At 39.7% G+C, this 18,866-nt stretch overlaps 1 protein-coding gene across 4 annotated transcripts in view; it reads right to left on the bottom strand.

The window, feature by feature from the left end:
• Positions 1–3,409: 3,409 nt before the first annotated feature.
• Positions 3,410–18,866, bottom strand: part of MME (membrane metalloendopeptidase) — a 90,310-nt gene continuing 74,853 nt past the window's right edge. For all 4 annotated transcript variants that reach the window (XM_024562908.4, XM_045197123.3, XM_045197118.2 and 1 more), the window contains exons 18-23: positions 18,025–18,144; positions 15,883–16,016; positions 15,703–15,768; positions 12,788–12,883; positions 12,370–12,446; positions 3,410–4,647 (exon numbers count right to left, since the gene is read on the bottom strand). In XM_024562908.4, coding sequence (XP_024418676.1) covers positions 4,548–4,647; positions 12,370–12,446; positions 12,788–12,883; positions 15,703–15,768; positions 15,883–16,016; positions 18,025–18,144 — 593 coding nt within the window. In that variant the 3' untranslated portion in view covers positions 3,410–4,547. The remainder of the gene's footprint in view (positions 4,648–12,369; positions 12,447–12,787; positions 12,884–15,702; positions 15,769–15,882; positions 16,017–18,024; positions 18,145–18,866) is intronic.

Genomic DNA, 18,866 nt, shown 5'->3' with positions numbered 1-18,866 from the left:
TAAAATGCAGAGGAAAGAAAGGAATAAGAATCACCTACATACCACCACTCAAAGATATTCCCTATTAATTTTTGGCATATATTTTCCAACTCTTTTTCTATATGACATTATTTTAACATAATTCAAATCATAATGTATATCCAACATTGCATTCCTTTCATATTTTCTTTGAACAATGTGTCTTCGGCTAGTTAGTCTTTCCTCCCCATTTCTGTGATATTCTAGCACTCCGTGGTGGATGCTGTATTTCGGGGACAGGACATTGACAGCACGTGCGCTGAGAGATGTACACCAGGGTAATGCTAATCCAGTATCGGGCCCCATTTTTGTCTTCTTGGATATAGAGCAAACTTTTAAGATGCATTATAACCGAGATGATCAGATTGGAGATGACACCAAGCACGTTTAAGGAAGTAGAATCAGATGTTAAGATGGATGATGCCTGAAAAAATTATTGTTGGCTTCTGGGTAGAAAGAGAATCCAGAAATGTAAAGAAATAGTCACAATGGCTGGACTGCCCAGTCTTTCTATGGGGCCCAAGCCGAGAGCCCATCGTTTTCTGTGGAGCCACCGCTCATTTTCCCGCTTTGTCACGTGAAAAATAGAAGCATGATAGTTGGGCTACAAGATTGAAAATGACAGTAGTATCTCTCGCTGTTTTCGAGGAGATGTGAAATACAAAGGTGCTGAAATGAAGACAGCGCTATCGAAGACAAGATTAGAATGCAATAAACATGGGCCACTTTGACGCCAGTCACAGGTGGCCCCTCTCTTCACCTGATCAACCAAAGGGCAAGCTCCTCCATCCAGGGGCAGTGCACAAAATCACTTTTGGTGTCTGCCCAAGTTATCCGATTATGCCTGTGACTCCCCCACAGCATTTGGCAGCCTTTCATTGAACTTTTGAAAAGAAATCAGATCAGAAAACTATGGTATCTTTGGAAAAATGGGTTGGTAAAATGAGAAAATATTGAACAAATAGTTAATATCATTCAAGTTAAAAATATTTGACTCCAAGCTAGCAGGATATGTAATATTTCTTAGACAAAAGCTCCATTTGGTCTCAACAGTTTTTAAGACATAACTGCTAAGGAGGCTTCCATGGGGGTGAGGGAGCAGCCAGAATAGGACTGACTAGGTCTAAAAGCGTAGTATGAAAAATGTTTGTTTTCAATTTTGTATTGTTGAGATTGGATGGAACCTGATAAAACTTTCTGATTTTCCATCTTTAGTGGGGTGGAGTCTTATTTCTAGATTATCTTCTACTTGGAGAACTCCACCTGAGACAACAGAAAGGATTAAGGCTTCTGAGAGAACTGTAAGAACTACACAGGCCCTAACTCAATGAAGCTTTGACCCTTTGCTTTGGACTAGCATACGGTCTATTGAGACTCAGGCGTCTACATAGGAGTTTTGGGATTATCTTACCCAGTGGTTCTTAACTGAGGGAGAGATTACAAGTAAGGCAGCATCGGAGACATTCTCCATCTCTTGCTGGGAACTGCTGATAGAATCTAATTCTCTTTTATTTCAGGTAGGAAAAGCAAAGGCCCAAGCAAACAGATCTAATGTCCATGGTCCCCTTGTTATTAGAGGCAAAATAGGATTAGAATAAGAAAGGAATCTCCTCCCAGGATAGCCTCTTTCCCGCCTTGCACCTAGAGTCCACGCTGGCATGGCAGCATAGAGACAGACTCCGTACCATGGTGCCCGAGAGCTTCCTGTCCTCATCCCTGAATTACACAGGCCTCTGACCCCAGTGTCTCAGCTTTTAGACTCTGTCTTTGACCAGGAGTTAGCCGTGGTGCAGTTGGACTTATGTGTGAGATTACAGATGGGTTTTATCTGATGGGACGATTGCAGATGATTGGGGGAGGCCGAGAGAAACCGTAAGTCCCCATACAACACAACAGTTAGTGATGGGGGATAAGGAGGTATTGGTCTTCTGACTTTGGTCTGTCCCTTAGCCTCAGAAAATCTGATATTTCTAGAGGAACTGGAGAGATGCCTGTCCCCCACTGAAAATGTCACTCAAATCCCTCCATATAGATAGCAGGCTTACATTTTAAAGAGCTAGCAGTGGCAAGTGTAATGTCTTTTAAAAAAGAAAAAAGATTTTATTTATTTACTTTTAGAGGGAAGGGAAGGGAGGGAGAAAGACAGGGAGAGAAACATCCAGGTGTGGTTTCCTCTCACACGCCCCCTACTGGGGACCTGGCCCGCAACCTACCTTGACTGGGAATCAAACCGGCAACCCTTCGGTTCACAGGCCCACACTCAATCCACTGAGCTACACCAGCCAGGGATTATCTTTTTCATTATTTGTACTAATCACTCTTCATTTCTGGTTCTTCAGTCGCTCGGACAAGATAGACATGAAATGATTCAAAGATAGTTATTCAGAGCTGGATGCTCCTGTTGCTCCAGCTACTATTATTTAGGAATGTTTTCAGCTTAAGAAAATATCTACATAAGTGTATTTTAAATTATCCGTGATAATGGTGGTAGTGATAAAAGAAAAAGGCATAAGCATATCCACAGTTAGTTTGAAATTATGTGTTCAATATTCATAATAACTTTAGGAAGGACTTGTGGAAATGAGCCCATCAAAATCTCAAGTAATATGCATTCATGTTCCTAACAGTCCCAAACTGGAAACTTCGCGAGTGCTATCAACAATGGCACGGATGAATTGTCGTGTGGTCACACACTAGAATATCATTCAGCAATGAGAATGTAGGATCCACAGTCAAATGCAAAAGTACAGATGAATCTCACAAACGTAATGCTGAGTGAGAGAAGCCAGATGCAAAGGAATAAATGCTGATTGATTCTATTTACATAAAGGACAAAGACAGGCAAAACTTATGTGTGATGCTAGAAGTGAGGGCAGTCATTGTCCCAGAGGAGTTAAGTGATGGTTGGGAGAAGGGGTTTCTAGGAAGCTGGTGATGTTTTGTTTCTTACAGGTGCTGGTTACAGGGCTGCGTTCAGTTGGAGAAAGTTCACTGAACTGTACACTTATGCTTTATAAAATGTTTGTATATATGTTGTATTTCAATAACATTTGTTTAAAAAGGTAAATGGGCATTTTTCAAGATGCAGGAAAACCAACGAGCAGGCAAAACACGACATCGTCACTTTCATGTTTTGTTAGGAGAAGTAAAGATTTGGGAAGTGCATCTCTTCTGTAAATTATTAAGTAATGAAATGAACTAAAGCAGTGAACAGGACAGGAAAAGAGAAGAACGTAAAAGCCTCAAAAGTTGTGTTCCTATCAGGGACTAAACAGTCCCCTTCCAGAACTCTATGCAAGTTAGAATTTTAGGAGCAGGTCTATCGGAGACGGAGGCGCAAATGCCTATTCGAAAATGCACTTTCCAAAGCTAGAAGGCTGGCACAACCACCTTAGTGAGTAATGGGCTCACAATTTTAATTTATTATCAAAATATTTCCATCATATGACAAATCTGAAAAGATAAGGAGGTGCAGAGCGACAGATGCAGTTCGCCCTTTTATCCCAGCCACCTTAGGGACAGATCTGTTCTGGAAACCCTGCTTGTAAACCACAGGTCTTGTGTATCTTTAGACAACTGTCCAATGGCAATTTTAACCCAGAGTTTGTACTTAAAGCTTGTCATCAATATGATTTATAAGTTTAAAAAGTCTCAAATGTTCATCTGTACATCACTTTACAGACCTTGGTTCATAATTATTTATCTCAGCCTGAAACTTCAATACTCAGTGATTAATTATAATAACAATTACTTAGTCATAAATGTAGTTCACAGTTAAATATAAAAATTATTATTTATACATTACTACAAATCTCTTAAAAAGACCAAGTTTTGAGAGAGAGAGAGAGAGAGAGAGAACAAGAAATCGCTTATAAAATTGCAGGGAGCCTTAAGAATCTCAGTATCAGTCCAAACAGGTACAACAAAAGAGTTTTAGACATCGATTTTAGCCTTAGGGGATCAAAATAAAATGACCTCAGAATGAATAACTGACGACTGGAAACATTAGTTTGAAACTATGTAAGTCCCAAGGCCCTAAAATGGATAAGAATTCTTTGGAAGAGATTTGAAGGAGCATAAATGTTGCAAATAAAAGTACAAGTACGTACTTTGGCAATGTGTTTTTAGCTCATGTTGTTGATGTGCTTTGGCTGCCAACTGTCTTCTTCGACCTGTTCCTTCTCCCTCGGATTAGAAATCCTGCTGTATATAATGGTTAACACTGTTTTCAAGAGACAACGTCAAACTGGCAGATAGTATGAGAAACAGAAGTGAACGGTGATTCCATCTTGAGAGATTAAGCATTACTTATACAGTGAGAAGTGACTGACTTGACAGACAGTAGACGCCCTCCTCCCTCCACTCCTTTTTCCAATAACCTAACCTCATTTTTATTGTGATGCTCTCGTCTCTGTTAACTACGCCCGTGTAATAGCAGTGACCTCTGTGGCCCACTCTCTTGGACAGGGAGTCCCCAGTGCTGTGGTGTGGACAAGTGTGGCCGAGGGCTGCACCACTTCACCTGAAGATCACCAAACTCGGCATTTCTTTTCGGGATTCATGTATGTATTCTTGGGGCAATGAAAAGCTTCTGAAAACTCAGGGGAGTTCTGCAAAGTCCCAATAATCCTGTGAAACAAACAAAAGTCACCATCAGCATTTGGTACTCACGTCCACAGCATGTGGGAGTGCTGTAGCATTTCTCTCTGTAGGCCAAGTGAATGAATCTGGAATTTACAGTTAAAAAAAAAAAGAACTGGTGGAATGAGTCCATTCTTCTCATTGACAGATGTTTTATTTTTATTGATTTGTTTTTAAAGATTTTATTTATTTATTTTTAGAGAGAAGGGAAGGGAGGGAGAAAGAGAGGGAGGGAAACATCAATGTGTGGTTGCCTCTTGTGCGCCCCCTACTGGGGACCTGGCCTGCAACCCAGGCATGTGCCCTGACTGGGAATTGAACCAGCAACCCTTTGGTTTGCAATCTGGCACTCAATCTACTGAGCCACACCAGGCAGGGCTAATTAATAGATTTTTTAAATGAAAAGGTAACAAAGTAGAGGACTTAGCACAACAGATTTTAAAGACCATTGGTATGGTTTAAATCCTGGTTATGAATTGTATTTATTTAGCCTCTCTGTGCCTCAGTTCCCTTTTCTGTAAAATGCACATAATAATAGTACCTGCATCTTAAGGTGATTATGGGCAGTTAGTTTATAAACATTCTATACACATTTGTAAAATAAATGCATAATTCATGTTTGGAATTGCAGTTAATATAAGTAGAGTTTGGTCAAAGAATAAAATTATGAAATTTCATGATATCCTGAAAGAGCTTACACAGTAACTTAAATATAATAGAGTTTAAATAGATAGTTGTTGATTTGATTTAATAGAGAAGACAACAAATATTTTCTTTTTTTCCCAAAAGAATTCCATAAATATCAGAAGCTGGATCCAACCTGAATAACTGGAAAGGGCTGGCAAAATGCCAATTTCTTCTTATTTCTGACCCCACGGGGCCAGAACAACAGTGTCCGACCCACTGTTGGCACCGAGTAGCATCTGAGGGGAGAGGTGGGTCAGTGTCGTGAGGCAGAGGGGACGCTTTCCCGTCAACCCTGACCCGGCTCCTGCCCTTCTCTTCCCACACCACCACGCCCCCCTTGGGCTGGGAGGAGGCGAGTGGAGTACTGAGATGTCCACACACAGCAGATGTGCTAACTCGTATAAATCTGAGCACGTCTCCCTGCTTGAGCTCATCCTCTACTTGGCAGACAGAGCGATCTTTAAAATTTAGATCAAACTCCTTCATTCCCTTACTTAAAATCTTCCAGGAGCCTAAAGTCCAGACTCCTCACTAGGGTCTCCAACGTCCTGATGGCTCCAGCCTGCCCTCCCGGTGTCTTCCTTGTGGTGCGTGTCTTTTCCCCTTCCTCCTTCGGCTCAGAAGATACTGACCTACTTTCCACTCCTCAGAATGGCCAAGCTCCTTCCCTGTCCAGGGCCTGCCGCTCCTGCACCTGCTGAAAAAGTGCCCCCAGCGGCTACATGGCTAACCCCCTCCAGTGTCCGGAGCCTGTGCTTGAACACCTCAGAGGCTTTCCTCAAATACTGTCCAAATTTTTCCTCCCAGCTGTGCCAGCCCTGTCACAGTTTACAGTGATTTGTTCTGCTTTACTTCCTGATGTCCGCACTGCACTGTAGTCTCTAGGAGGCCAGGCTCTACGTCTCCCTTGCTCCTGCTGCACCCCAAAGCCTGGTCCTGGCGAAGGGCTTTGCAAACTGCAGGACTCCGTGCACACCAGATGAATGAGCCTGTCCCCCAGTCCTGGTGCTTACACGTCTAGGAGTAACAGAGCATTATGAAGAAAAGCACTGTTTAGGATTTTCGTTGTTTATTGGCTACTGTGGACCAGGTAGGATGGAAGGAAAGCAGTTCCTATCCCCACTCTCCACATTGCATTTCTCAAAGTCTGACTTCCCAGTACCACGTCAACCACCTCTAAATCCCCCCACCGCAACTCGCCTATCCTTCAGGGAGGAGGCAAACGTTTTGCTTTTGGGGTTTCCTCTAGGAGTCCTAAAGATGAAAAGGAACAGGACTCTTTCTGGTATGGGCCCGGGGTTGGAGGTTGAGGAGGGAGGGAAGTCGGAGCTGAAGCGTTTACCTCTATCAGTGTGCTTGAGAGGGAGAGGCCTGGCCCGCTCCCCCGGGCCTGCAGAGGGGCCCAGAAACGGCAGGCCGTGTGAGGGACAGGGCCAACTCCACTCTAAGCAAGGCCCCGAGAGAACCTCCGACAGGGTGGGCTGTGGCTGTCGGGGGCCCGAGCATTGACAGCAGTGGCTCCTGTGGCCCTTGCCCGTGACCACGGAGGAAATGGAGCCACCTGACTTCTGATGGAGCCCTCACTGCAAGAATGTCTACAGTGACCACCGTGGGGTGGAGATGCAGAGCCTGTCCCCTAGTTTCTCAGCTCACGTGATGCCTTTGGACTCCTGAAGGACCCTGGAAAGGAGCACACTGAAAACTACTGAAATTACATTTCTCACCTGCTTAGGGTGGGAGCTTAGAGCTTGAATTAATTTGATATAAAAGTAATAATAAAAATGTGTCATTTCTTTCATCTGGAAGTTCAGAACAAATTCACTTGATAGATGGTTTAGAGTGACTACGTATGTAGGAATAAAAAGCTTTAGATATGAGGGATTTGTATAGGTCTTTAGTGTTTTGGGTTCTAGGCTCAGGGACTCTGTCTAGAGAGCTTTGACTCATTTAATCCAACCCCTTCCCCCCTTCAGAAAGTCCTGTACACTGGCTGAGGGACGGCCATCACAGTGGCCTGACCGCCCCTCCAACTGAGGAGGCAAGCCCCCGGACGGACTGACAGACAAAGCAATTTAGGGTCACTATATCAAAGGATTGCACTTTAGTTATAATCATATGGGCAAGTACTTCAGTAAAAATGTCCAAGCCCATGACTTAGTCTACATTTCTCTTAAAGACAGTAAGGAAATTAAAAAGAAAAAGCCACACCTCAAAACAAGAAAGTCTTCACAAAACATCACTAGGAGTTAGCCATGCAACAGCTCCCAACCTAACGCACACTCCGCACTCCATCTCCAGCCCACCTCCTCTCTTTCCAGCCAAAGGCTTCACTTAGTTTGATTTTGCATAATGAGGTCAACAACGTACCTGGGCTTTATTTACTTTCCTAGGAGTCCAGTTATGGCTCGGCTGTTTATAACATCAAATCTTTGGATGGATGACATAAGTATTCTATTTCCAAAAGTGGATACATTATTAATAAAAAAAAGTGAATCCCTTCTTTAAGAATGGGATGAGTGGAATCATATTTCATTAATATTATTTCTTGAAGTGATTTATTGAAATTTTTCCTTCATTACATAAACTATTTTATTGAACTGCTGCTGTTTATTTCCATGACAAACAATCAGTTATATTAAAAACATCGATAGGTGGAGGGCGGGGGGGAGGTGGAATTGGAAGAAGGCAGTCGAGAAGGTACAAACAATTATGGATGTTAGCTGAACCTATTGTGGTAATCATTTCATAATATATGTAAATCAATCAATCATGCTGTATGCCTTACACTTATATAGTGAGGTATGTCAGTTATTTCCCAATAAAACTGGAAAACATAAAACCAAAAAAAATTATAAGAGTTCTGGGGTTGAACTTCATGTGACCAAGAATGGACTTTTTAATCCTGTAACTTATCTGACTACTGTCTGTAATTAACTGGATTTTTAAATTACTGAATGAACTGTTTGCAATGAATGGAACCTTTTACAAAGAAGTGATCTTTGGTTACTTCTTTCAAATGAATAACTTGGCTACAAGATTAACTAATGAGTAAACTATCCAGTCTTTACCATTAACTAGTGTCCATGATTCTTTTAAAGTAAGGTCACATTGATCAGAGTATGTTTTACTATAAATTGATGAACAAAGAAATGCCTAAATAGAGTTCTAGGTAAGGGTCAAAGTTTTAAGAAGTACTGACGGGAATTCTACAAGCTCACACACTGATATTTATAAAATATAAGAAACCAATGTTAATATTTATAATGGAGAAAACATCAGTATTTCAGAGGGTTTAACTTAAACACGCTAAATCATGGAATTATAAGGGAAAATAGCTATATTACTTGAAAATGTCTGCATAAAACACTAGAAAGGATATTCTTTCAAAAGAATTAGAAATTAAGCCTTGGAAAGTGCCCTTTTTTTCTGACTGGAAAAATAATATCAAACAATTTAAGCATCTAAATTAGCACCATTACTATTTAGGTAGTATACACACAGGTATCATTTTGTCTATTTGTATTTGCTTTAAAAAGTTACCAGACCCTTCTATATTATGTAGAAATATTACATCTAAATAACCTTATAAACACTTTTATAGATTATATAGTAAATATTATCAAAACAACCAGTCCCCGAAGTAACTGAAAGAAGTCATTACATTGCAAATTCAATTTCTAGACTATCAAAGGGAAATGTTTTTGTTTTAAATACTAATATTTTAGAAGCTCATTTTAAAGTACATAAGACTTAAGTAGCTTAGATCTCACAAATGGTTTTATGTATTCAGTTTTATATCAAGCATAATTTGCCTTTTGTTTTTCATACTGCGGCTATGTAAGCATAAAAATACAAAAACTGCTTCTATTTCAGAAATTTCTACATAAACCACTGTACACAATTTTTCAATAGCAACTCAATGTCTCTTAGTTTTCAAGGTTCTTTAAAAAATGTTTTACTTTGTACAGCCAGGAAATAGCCTGTTTCCAAAACTAAACCCAACCTCAACCTTTTGCCAAGGAAATCCCTTTACCTCCAGAGAAAATAATTTCCTTAACAAAAGGTTGGCATTCCATTTACCCTTTGAAAAACATCAACAACACATACTCCTCTTATTATGAATGAAAATTAGAGAGACATTTTTTTTGGCCAGAACAAAGAAAATAAAAGTTGCAAATAATTTTACATATTTATAGTAAATAAATATTTTTACAAATACAAAATATTACAATTAAGTATAATAAAATTATTGTCGGTTTATAAATTGGTGGTGGAAAAAAGCTGTATATTTGCCTACATGTCACTTAACCGGCCACCAGTTATTAGCATTCTGAACTACCCAGACACAAGAATGAACACCAAAAAGCCCCTGACCGTCAGCTAACACGCGCTGTTGCAAAGTCCATACACCTTATTCACAGAAATCCGTATTCTGTTCATGCCTTCCTTATTTAAAACCAATCCTAGTACTGATTTTAAAACACAAATATGGCGTAGGCACTTCAGAAACACTAACATTAGTCCTTCTATAAACTAACATAATAACTTAATCCTCATTTTATATATCAAGAAATTGAGATGCAGAGGTTAAGTAACAATCAGTAAAAGGCAGGGCCATGGTTGGACTCCAAGTGTTTGTTTTTGGGGAAAGGAATTTGGGGTTTATTTATTTCTTTTTCTTTTTTGTTTGCTTTCCTCCTCTTTTTATTGAATTCAAGTATTTTTTTACTTGAAAGCTTGTGGTCATTTCTTACCATACAAGTGTAAGGATATGTTTTCTGAACTAATCGGAAGTGGGGAAGGGGACAGCCAAAAGCAGGCGGTGGAGTAACAGGAAAGAGAATTAGGGAAGAAACAAACAGACAGAAAAACTCTAACAAAAAGCCAGAATCGAAAGTCAAAAAGCATCACCATTAGTGACTCTTTATTTTTAGTGTAGAAATAAATAGCTCCCCATACTCTAGCTTTTGAGGATTTCACTAAACTAATAAACAGTTAACACTATAACTATTAGTCATAACAATAGTCCAAAAAAAAAAAGAGAAAAAAGCTTAGGTTTTGTTCAGGATATCCTATTAATAAGGTCGAAAGGTATGAAATGTGCTTGAAAAACACATTTTTAAATCCAGTGGTTAAGATAAAAATGCTAATTCTAAAGAGACAAATTTAAGTTATCAAGAAATTAATTAATTTGCAACCCCCATTCTCTGAGGACACCAGAGGCACCAGGTATTACAATCATATTACTTACATTCACTCAGGTTTTTCATGCACACATGCTTTCGTTCATGGGGATATGCAGGCCAGAGCTTTGACAAATTCAATTGTTATGGTGGTTGGTAGTATGTGTGAGCTTATAATTGTTCTCTGTTATCTTTAGAACTGGATTCTTACATCTTCCACAGACTTCAGTAAGAAAAAAAGACAACTTTTAAAAATTGAAACTAGGCATGACTGGTGTGGCTCAGTGGGTTGGGTGTCATCCTACAAACCTAAAGGTCGCCAGTTCAATTCCCAGTCAGGGCACATGCCTGGGTGGCTGGCCAGGTCCCAGGTTGGGGGCATGCAAACTGATTGATGTTTCTCTCACACATTGATGTTTCTCTCCCTTTCTTTCTCCCTCTCATCTGCTCTCTCTAAAAATAATCTTTTAAATAATCTTTAAAAATCTTTTTAAAGACTGAAACTTGTCCTGGCTAGTGTGGCTCAGTGGACTGAGTACTGACCTGTGAACCAAATGGTTGCCAGTTCGATTCCCGGTCAGAGCACATGCCTGGTTGTAGTCCAGGTCCCCAGTAGGGGGGAGCATGCAAGAGAGGCAACCACACATTGATGTTTCCCTTCCTCTCTTTCTCCTTCCTTTCCCCCTCTAAAAATAAATAAATATTTTAAAAAACCCTGAAACTAGAAGTTACTTGGATAAACCATAATGTCAATTGATCTAGTGACTTTTGTTGCTTATCACTTAAAAACCAATTAATTTGGATAATCTTAGCAAGACTAAATTTAGCTTGGATTATATACAAAGCAGACATACAATAAACAGTTGTTGAGTGAATGAATTATGAAAGAAATGTTAAGGTAAATACTAAATGATGGTGATAATAATGATGATACTAGGACAAGATCAGTAAATTCTTTAGTTTTTAAATGTGCTATTTTATTGTTTCATAATTGAATGTGGTTGTTCCCTAGGAGTGAATGACATGGGCTTCACGCTTACTTGGAAAGGGCTTTTAAAATTCAGCCCATTAATTCTCTCTTGTTTCAAACTCTGTTTTCCAACCACCTTACAAAATTTTCAATTTGTTTTTTAGATAGTCTTGCCTGAGAAAAGTTGTTGTTGACAAGAAGTGTTATAGTACCTGGGGAAGAGGTCATGTTAGGAAATTAGTCCTAAAATAGATACACAGAGATCTAGGATTTAACATTCAAATGCTGGTTAGAGTGATTCTCCTCCAATCCAATGTTTTCTTAGATCTTCTGATTTGGGAAGGGTTTTAGAAATCTAACTTGACCTTCCACCGTGCAGAGCATCCTTGATGGGTTGTTCGTGGGCCTTTGCTTCAGAGTACTCTCTCCTGGAGCTTTGGGCATAACTTTATTCCATGTCAGACAACCTCCAATTGCTAGAAAGTTTCCCTTTATGTTGAATGGAAATCAATCTTTGGGATAGCCACTCATTGGTCCTAGGCCTAAACCTTTCACAGCCCCTCAGAAATGTCCATGTGCTACCTTTAAATAGAGCCACTGTTCGGAGGTGGCCTATTTGTTGGACTCCATCAAGCACTGAGTCTAGCTCACACTTATTCTGAGGATGAGGGCAGGGAAGGCTATGCCTGTGTAAACATGACATTTTACCCTGATGTGTTCTGTTGATCCAATCTGCAACCCTCAAAAGAAACAAAAACTAAACACCGGATTTCCAAATGTTATAAAATCAGTTAGAAACGGCCAATTTCCAAAATTGGAAGTATTGGAGCCAATATTGGAGCGCCTTGGCTGCAGTTTGGACCCACGCACCTGAAGTTGCCTGGACTGTGGACATCTGTTTTGATGGAGTTGACTGCATACTCTGGCCGGTAGGTCCCACACCACACCTAGGGATAGAGGTAGAGAAAGGAAACCTCGTGCTTTTTAATCAAGGATAGTACCTATTTGGGCAGGCTGAGGGGGAAGCAAACTTCCTACTCTGACAGTGAAATTGGCATTCTGAATTCTTCCACCATTTACTCTTCAAATAATGTTCAATGATTGGCTACCAGGAGCATAAATATCATTAATATAATCTGATAGTCTGTTATACACAACAAATGTAGTCAAGTCAAATGATCTGCCACAATTAATTAAAATAAGAAACCTCAGCATGGGTTATCTAATTTACTACAAAATTATAAATCAAAATGATTTTCACATTGTTCAGTCAAGAAAGATACCATACCTGAGCAAAATTCAAGAAGAATAGTTGTTTGTGATTTAGGTCAAGTCCAGGAAGTAATTTTTCTTCACCATTCTTTTTAACATAATTTTGATAGGCCTAGGCATTTAATGAAACAGAAATATGATGCTTATAACTTCCAAATTTATGTATAAATTATACAAAAGACCACTGAACTAAATAATTAACTTTTTGTATCGGAATCACCATAATAATATACTTCTATATGGCAATCTAGAATTTACTTACAAATGTTTTGAAAAGAACAGCATACTGATTAAAAATGACAAGAACCCAGCACATGTCAAATGAGCAATAAATGCCAGTTAAATGAATGAATGACTTAAATGAGTAATGAAAAACTTATGTAAATGGTTTTCTATTGATAGAAGGATAAGTTCAAGTAGTTGGAAGAATGGATTGCCAAGGGAGTCTGTAATTGCTGTATTTGCTTAGTTACTACTCTTAGCAAAACACACTCATACCAGACTTTGAGTGACTTTTGCCAAACATCTCTTAAGATCCCTTATAGGCTTCATATCCCATGATTCTGAAAATAAGGATGAGCAATTATTTTGGCGCCCTGAAGACAGGGCAAAATAAAGCGAACCGTAGTTACATTAGGAAAAAGAAATTTAGGTTATTCGAATGTCAAAAAAATGTTTTCAAGTCTTAAGGATTCATGGACACTATTGAAAAATACAGGTTTTCTCTACCTAAATATACTTAAAAAAGGACTGATGACAAATATTCTGAGATGCCACTTCCAATTTAATACAAAGGAAAGTGATTAGATAAGTAGAAGTTATATTTCATTTCTTTCTACTTGCCATGACCATAGATTTATTTTCTAAAAAGATTCTGGGGAAATTCCCTCTTAGGGAGTTCACAATCTAGTAGGAGACAGGACATTAGATATTATGATTTCATATGTAATAAAAGACTTGCACAAATATAATTTGCTTCATTATACTTCTATACTTATTCTAGATGAGGATCTCCAAGGAAATACCATCATCCCAGATTTTGGCTGGAGTTTCAAAGCAGTGATGTTTAACAGGGCAGTATGTTAGAATAACCAGGGGAGTTTTAAGAGTGCCAATGTCTTCCTCTTCCAGGTAAGACAAAGTGACAGAGACTGGTTAAATAACCATCCCACTAAAAGAGCCAAATGACTAACAACATGTATGAAAAAATGGCTTGCCTGACACTGGACACTGGGAAAAAGGAGAGTGAGCTCTGTGAGGTGGTAAAGAAGAAAGATGAGCCCCATGCTTGCCCCAGCTTACTGCCTTGGGCTTTTGCAGGCCACACTGTAGAGAAGGGAAACTCAGTTGGAGTCCCAGGAACTCTTAGAGTTGGGGACCAAAAGTTCGGGGACACCGAGGTCAGGGCACTGAAGAAAAGAAAGCTGCATAGATAGAGGATCTCAAGAGATCGGACGGCACACTCCAATATTCAGCTGAGCATGTGAGTGTGCATGCCAGCAAGCTACCCAAGGCCCGCGAAGGAACCTCAGCCAAGGACCAGAGATAAAAACGTCTGGTACGTACACCCGGCAACAATGCCAGACCTCAAGGTTCATGCAGTAGGGTCTTGCCTCAGCCGTGGAGAATGACTGTCTTCACCCTGAGCACTTACCTAGTCCCACCCATCAAGCTGTAAAAGCACGACCCAAAAGGACCAAACCATTGCTGAGGAATTTTACTGTGTCTTACAGTAAAGCCCGAAAATATTTATAGGAAAACAAAAATATCCAACACCCAAAGAGGTAAAAGGCACAACATCTGGCATCCAGTAAAAAAAGAAGTTACAAAGCTTTCCAAGAAGCAGCAATTTACCGTCTTGCAGGACTTGGCAGGGATTCATTCTTTTGGAAACTTTGAAGTCAGCTTCATCTCCCAGGTCTCACACTCTATTCATCTGTCCACGTTCACTGCCAAATCTCAGGCCTCCCGGGGCATCTCTCCCACGTGGCTCTGATGCTTCCCTTTTCCTGATCCAACTATGGGACCTCTCCCTCCCCTTTAACCCAAAGATCTCTGTGATGAACAAATAACCCTACGTCCTCATCCGCTCTGTGGAATATTCAATTCATCTCGTTATGGGGACACCTTGTCCCCTGTGTCCTCTCAAGTAGACTCTGCTCATTGTCCCACACCTGGCTACTTCAGGGTTGGAAGAAGCCTCAACATTATCCGCACTCCACATTGTTGCTTCCAAGACCAGTATTCGTTCACTCACTGTGAAAACCCATACTTTCCTGTGCGCATGGCATCTCTGAGAACGGTGCCAAACACAGAGCTAAGTCCTGAACAAGCATTTGTTGAAGGCACAAATTAATGGCAGGCTAAGTGAGAATCTAGGGAATGCTGCACAGTAAACCCCTCCGGCTATACCAGTGTGGGTGACTAACGGGCCACATGCTGAAACCAGATCATCTAGTCCTTCAATGTATCACTGTAACTGGTCTGCAGTTTAATAGTTTACTTGTGGTTTATACCGATTATAGTCCCCAGATACTACTTCACCTGCTGTGAAACTGAAGGCTTTGTTCAGTACTTGGATCGATGATTCTGATATAATTCTTTTTATGAGGCCTCTTTCATAATAAATTTATTTCAGAATTTCTTAGAAAAAGGTTGCCTCCTCTGTAGACTTGCATATATCCACTTATTTCTGCTGATACAATGTTTTGTGTCTCTTCTCCTCAGCTTCTTGCGTTCAGCTCAGTCACAACTGTATTGCCCCGTTGGTTAGCGTATGTGCGATTCCCTTTCTCCTGGTTTTTCCCATTTTCATCTTTTGTTGTTTACCTGTTTATTTGTGTGTTTTGCAGACGGCTTTACATGAATGATGACATATGATAAATTTCAACACTCCAACCACTAAAATGGGAAGAAAACATTATCACTCACTCTGTATGCCTGGCCAATACCTCCGTTATCAGCAATGTTTTCTCCCAGTGTGTTAATTCCATTGAGCTGTTAAAAAAAAAAAAAAGACCCTTAACTGCATTCTGATGGTTAAGAAAGCCTCAATAATTCACTATGGATTGGACACACCGGAAACTTTTCAAGCGAATGCCGATGACGTACGTGCTGCCCGCCTGCCAGGTCCCAGGAGAAGTTTCCGTACTGGTACACCATGCACTGGGATTGCTCTTTAAAGTTGTTTGCGGACTGTTGTGACCACCAGTCAACGAGATCTCCATCTTTGTTAAAATTCCTGCCTGTAATACATTTATTCCAGTAAGATGAGAACTCATTATTACATCAAGGATTACAATAAGATATTTTATTTCAGAGTGCAGGAACTGAAATACCACGGTGTGAGAGAACATGAAGTTCAACAGATAACGAGAGGAACTGTTATCCTTTCTCACGCAGAGCTGCTGGAACCTGGACTGCCAGGGTTTTCCTCGCTGGTGGGCCTTGGTGCTCATTCAGACAGTTCACCTACTTGGCTCCTACGATCTCACCTGCGGCCACCAGATAAACACGCCTGAAGTAATGCCTCATTTCTGTTGGTTTTTGCCTGAACCAAGTCTGTTTAACTGGACATTTTAGGATTTTAAAAGGTCAATATTTTTTGTTCTGGCATTCGTTTCATATCTCAAACCCGCATGGCATGTTGGGGACTCAATTTCCCTCTGCTTCACGCATGAAGAAAAAGTGCCCCTTCCTCCTGGAGCTCTCCTGCTGATGCTAAATATTGGGTTCGCCAAAAAGTTCATTACACTTTTTTCTGTAAAATAAAATACACATTTTTCATTTTCACCAATAACATCATTGATTTAAGTATTTTGAGTATGTCTGCTATCTCTTGCTATAGGCTTCTAGTGGGTAGAGACCAGGGGTGCTGCTAAACATCTTCCAGTGTGTAAGACAGCCCCACAGCAAAGATTATTTGGCCAAAATGTTAATAGTACCAAGAAACTTCACACACCACTTGTGACACATTGGATTAGTCACAGCACCTTCTCCATACACTGCACAACTCTTTCGTGTTTCCGTTATGTTTTTACCTTTCTTGAAATAATAAAGCATAATACACCAAAAATGTTGTATGTTTTCTCCCACTTTCAATGTTAAAATGGCTGCACAAAAATTTACCAATTTTTTAAATGCATGCTGATATGACAGCTGTCACAATAAAATCTAATAAAATTGTTTCAAATGAAGTTAAAGACAACTAAGCACTACTAGAGCCATCATACGGAAAAAACATGATGGACTTTTTGGCCAACCCAACACATTGATCTTTTCCTTTTTTGAGCTATAGTAGCCTTTATATATGTCATATGTTTTGACACTGAATTTTACCATCTTTTTAATAGTCATCTATGATGTAGTGAGTATGAAAAGGGCCGTGAAGACAAACTACCTGAACGCACATTCTGGTTCCATCAATCCCGAGCTTTGTAACTTGTGTCTTTTCTGTGTGTCTACTTCTTTTTCATTGAAAAAGTGGAAGCAGTATTAGTACCCACCTGTGAAGACTATACAACTGAAAGTTCTAAGTTAATGGGGTTAACAGACACTGAGTAAGTCCTTTCCAAAGTTGTGCCCTTCCTGCTTCCCTTTCTTTCTCTGGATCTCTGAAGGTCAAGTGAAGGCTGAATTATTTCCTCTCTATTGTTCTCTTCCTGTTTTCCTTCCCCTGGGAAACCCGTCTTTGCCACAGCTTCAACTATCAGCTCTTTGCTATCTCCTGCCTTTATTTCTTTCCCTCTCAATTTCATCGAAGCTTGAACTCTATTTTACCAATCAAAAATCTGTTTTTCAGTATATAAACTGATAGATTTTAAGTGCCCACTATTGGCAAGGCCTTAAACTTGGGGGAAAAAAGGAAGAAGTCACACACCACAAGCAATTTAAGACTGTTATGGCTTATGGGCATCTTACTATTTCATTTTTTATATCTGATTTTCAGACATGGACCCTGCCCTGTAAAAGGCTACAGAACTATGACATAACAAATCATGAAATAAGACCAAATATTATCTTGGTGTTTTCTCAATGTGAATGTTTGCTTTATTTCATCAGAGAGTGAAGTGCACACTGCTTACCTCAGTACTAGAAAGTTCTGATCTCTTTAAGCAACGATTTAAAAGAAACACTAAACTTGTGGTTATTAGGCTAATGATACATGGATGGATAATGTATTTGTGTATTGATAAGTTATAATAACTCTTATTAGGCTATATCCTAGTCAAAGCAATGTCAAGTGCACTTTACCGTTGTCATCGAAGCCATGGGTAATTTCGTGTCCTATGACCATGCCGATGCCCCCGTAGTTCAGTGATTTAGACTGCTTGGCGCTGAAGAAGGGGGGCTGCAGAATGCCAGCCGGGAAGACTACAAGAAAAGGTGATTAAGGATTACTTGTGGCATTATTTTGGGACAGCAGGCCTGGGGCTGGCTTTTTGCCTGCTAAGCTGTTTTCCTGTATATCCATTTCCCTTATTTACACACAAAAATCTTTTGTGACAGAAACAAATGCAGGCCTTTTATTATTGGCAACAACAAAGAGTTTACCCCGGAGCGACACCATTCATCTGTAATTTATAAACACAGTTCACTTGACAATCTCTAGTAAGACTGTTTTTTTCTATAAGGAGTTTAAAGGAAGGCAGAAATTATCATTCTCATGCAGAAGGTCTTTTCCCCATTGTACATATTTAGGAGAAATAGTTACTTAATAACACAGGCATTAATTTTAATGTTATCTCTAACATTTTATCCATTTACCATAGTTTATTAAGTAAAGCCACTCAATCAAAGGTATCCCCAGTTGCATAATCATATTTTATTTTCATCAAGAAACCTATGACTGTTTATTTCCTTATATAATTGTTCTTTTTACTGTCCCACCCCTTGCACCTCTACTACTTGTGTGTCTGTACCTATGTTTGTTTGTCTTTTTGAATTCATTTTTTTTCAGTTTATCTCCAGCACCTAAAACTAGCATAGTGCCTGGAACATTCTAGGTGCTTAGAAAGTGGGTTGAATAAATAACTAACCAATGATAAATGAATGAATGAATAAATTTACTATGGTGTCCTAAAGACTTTAGTAAA

The sequence above is a fragment of the Desmodus rotundus genome, chromosome 2 (genome assembly GCF_022682495.2).
Source record: "Desmodus rotundus isolate HL8 chromosome 2, HLdesRot8A.1, whole genome shotgun sequence".
In the NCBI taxonomy this organism is placed as follows: domain Eukaryota; kingdom Metazoa; phylum Chordata; class Mammalia; order Chiroptera; family Phyllostomidae; genus Desmodus; species Desmodus rotundus.
This window is presented reverse-complemented; position numbering and strand designations above follow the sequence as displayed.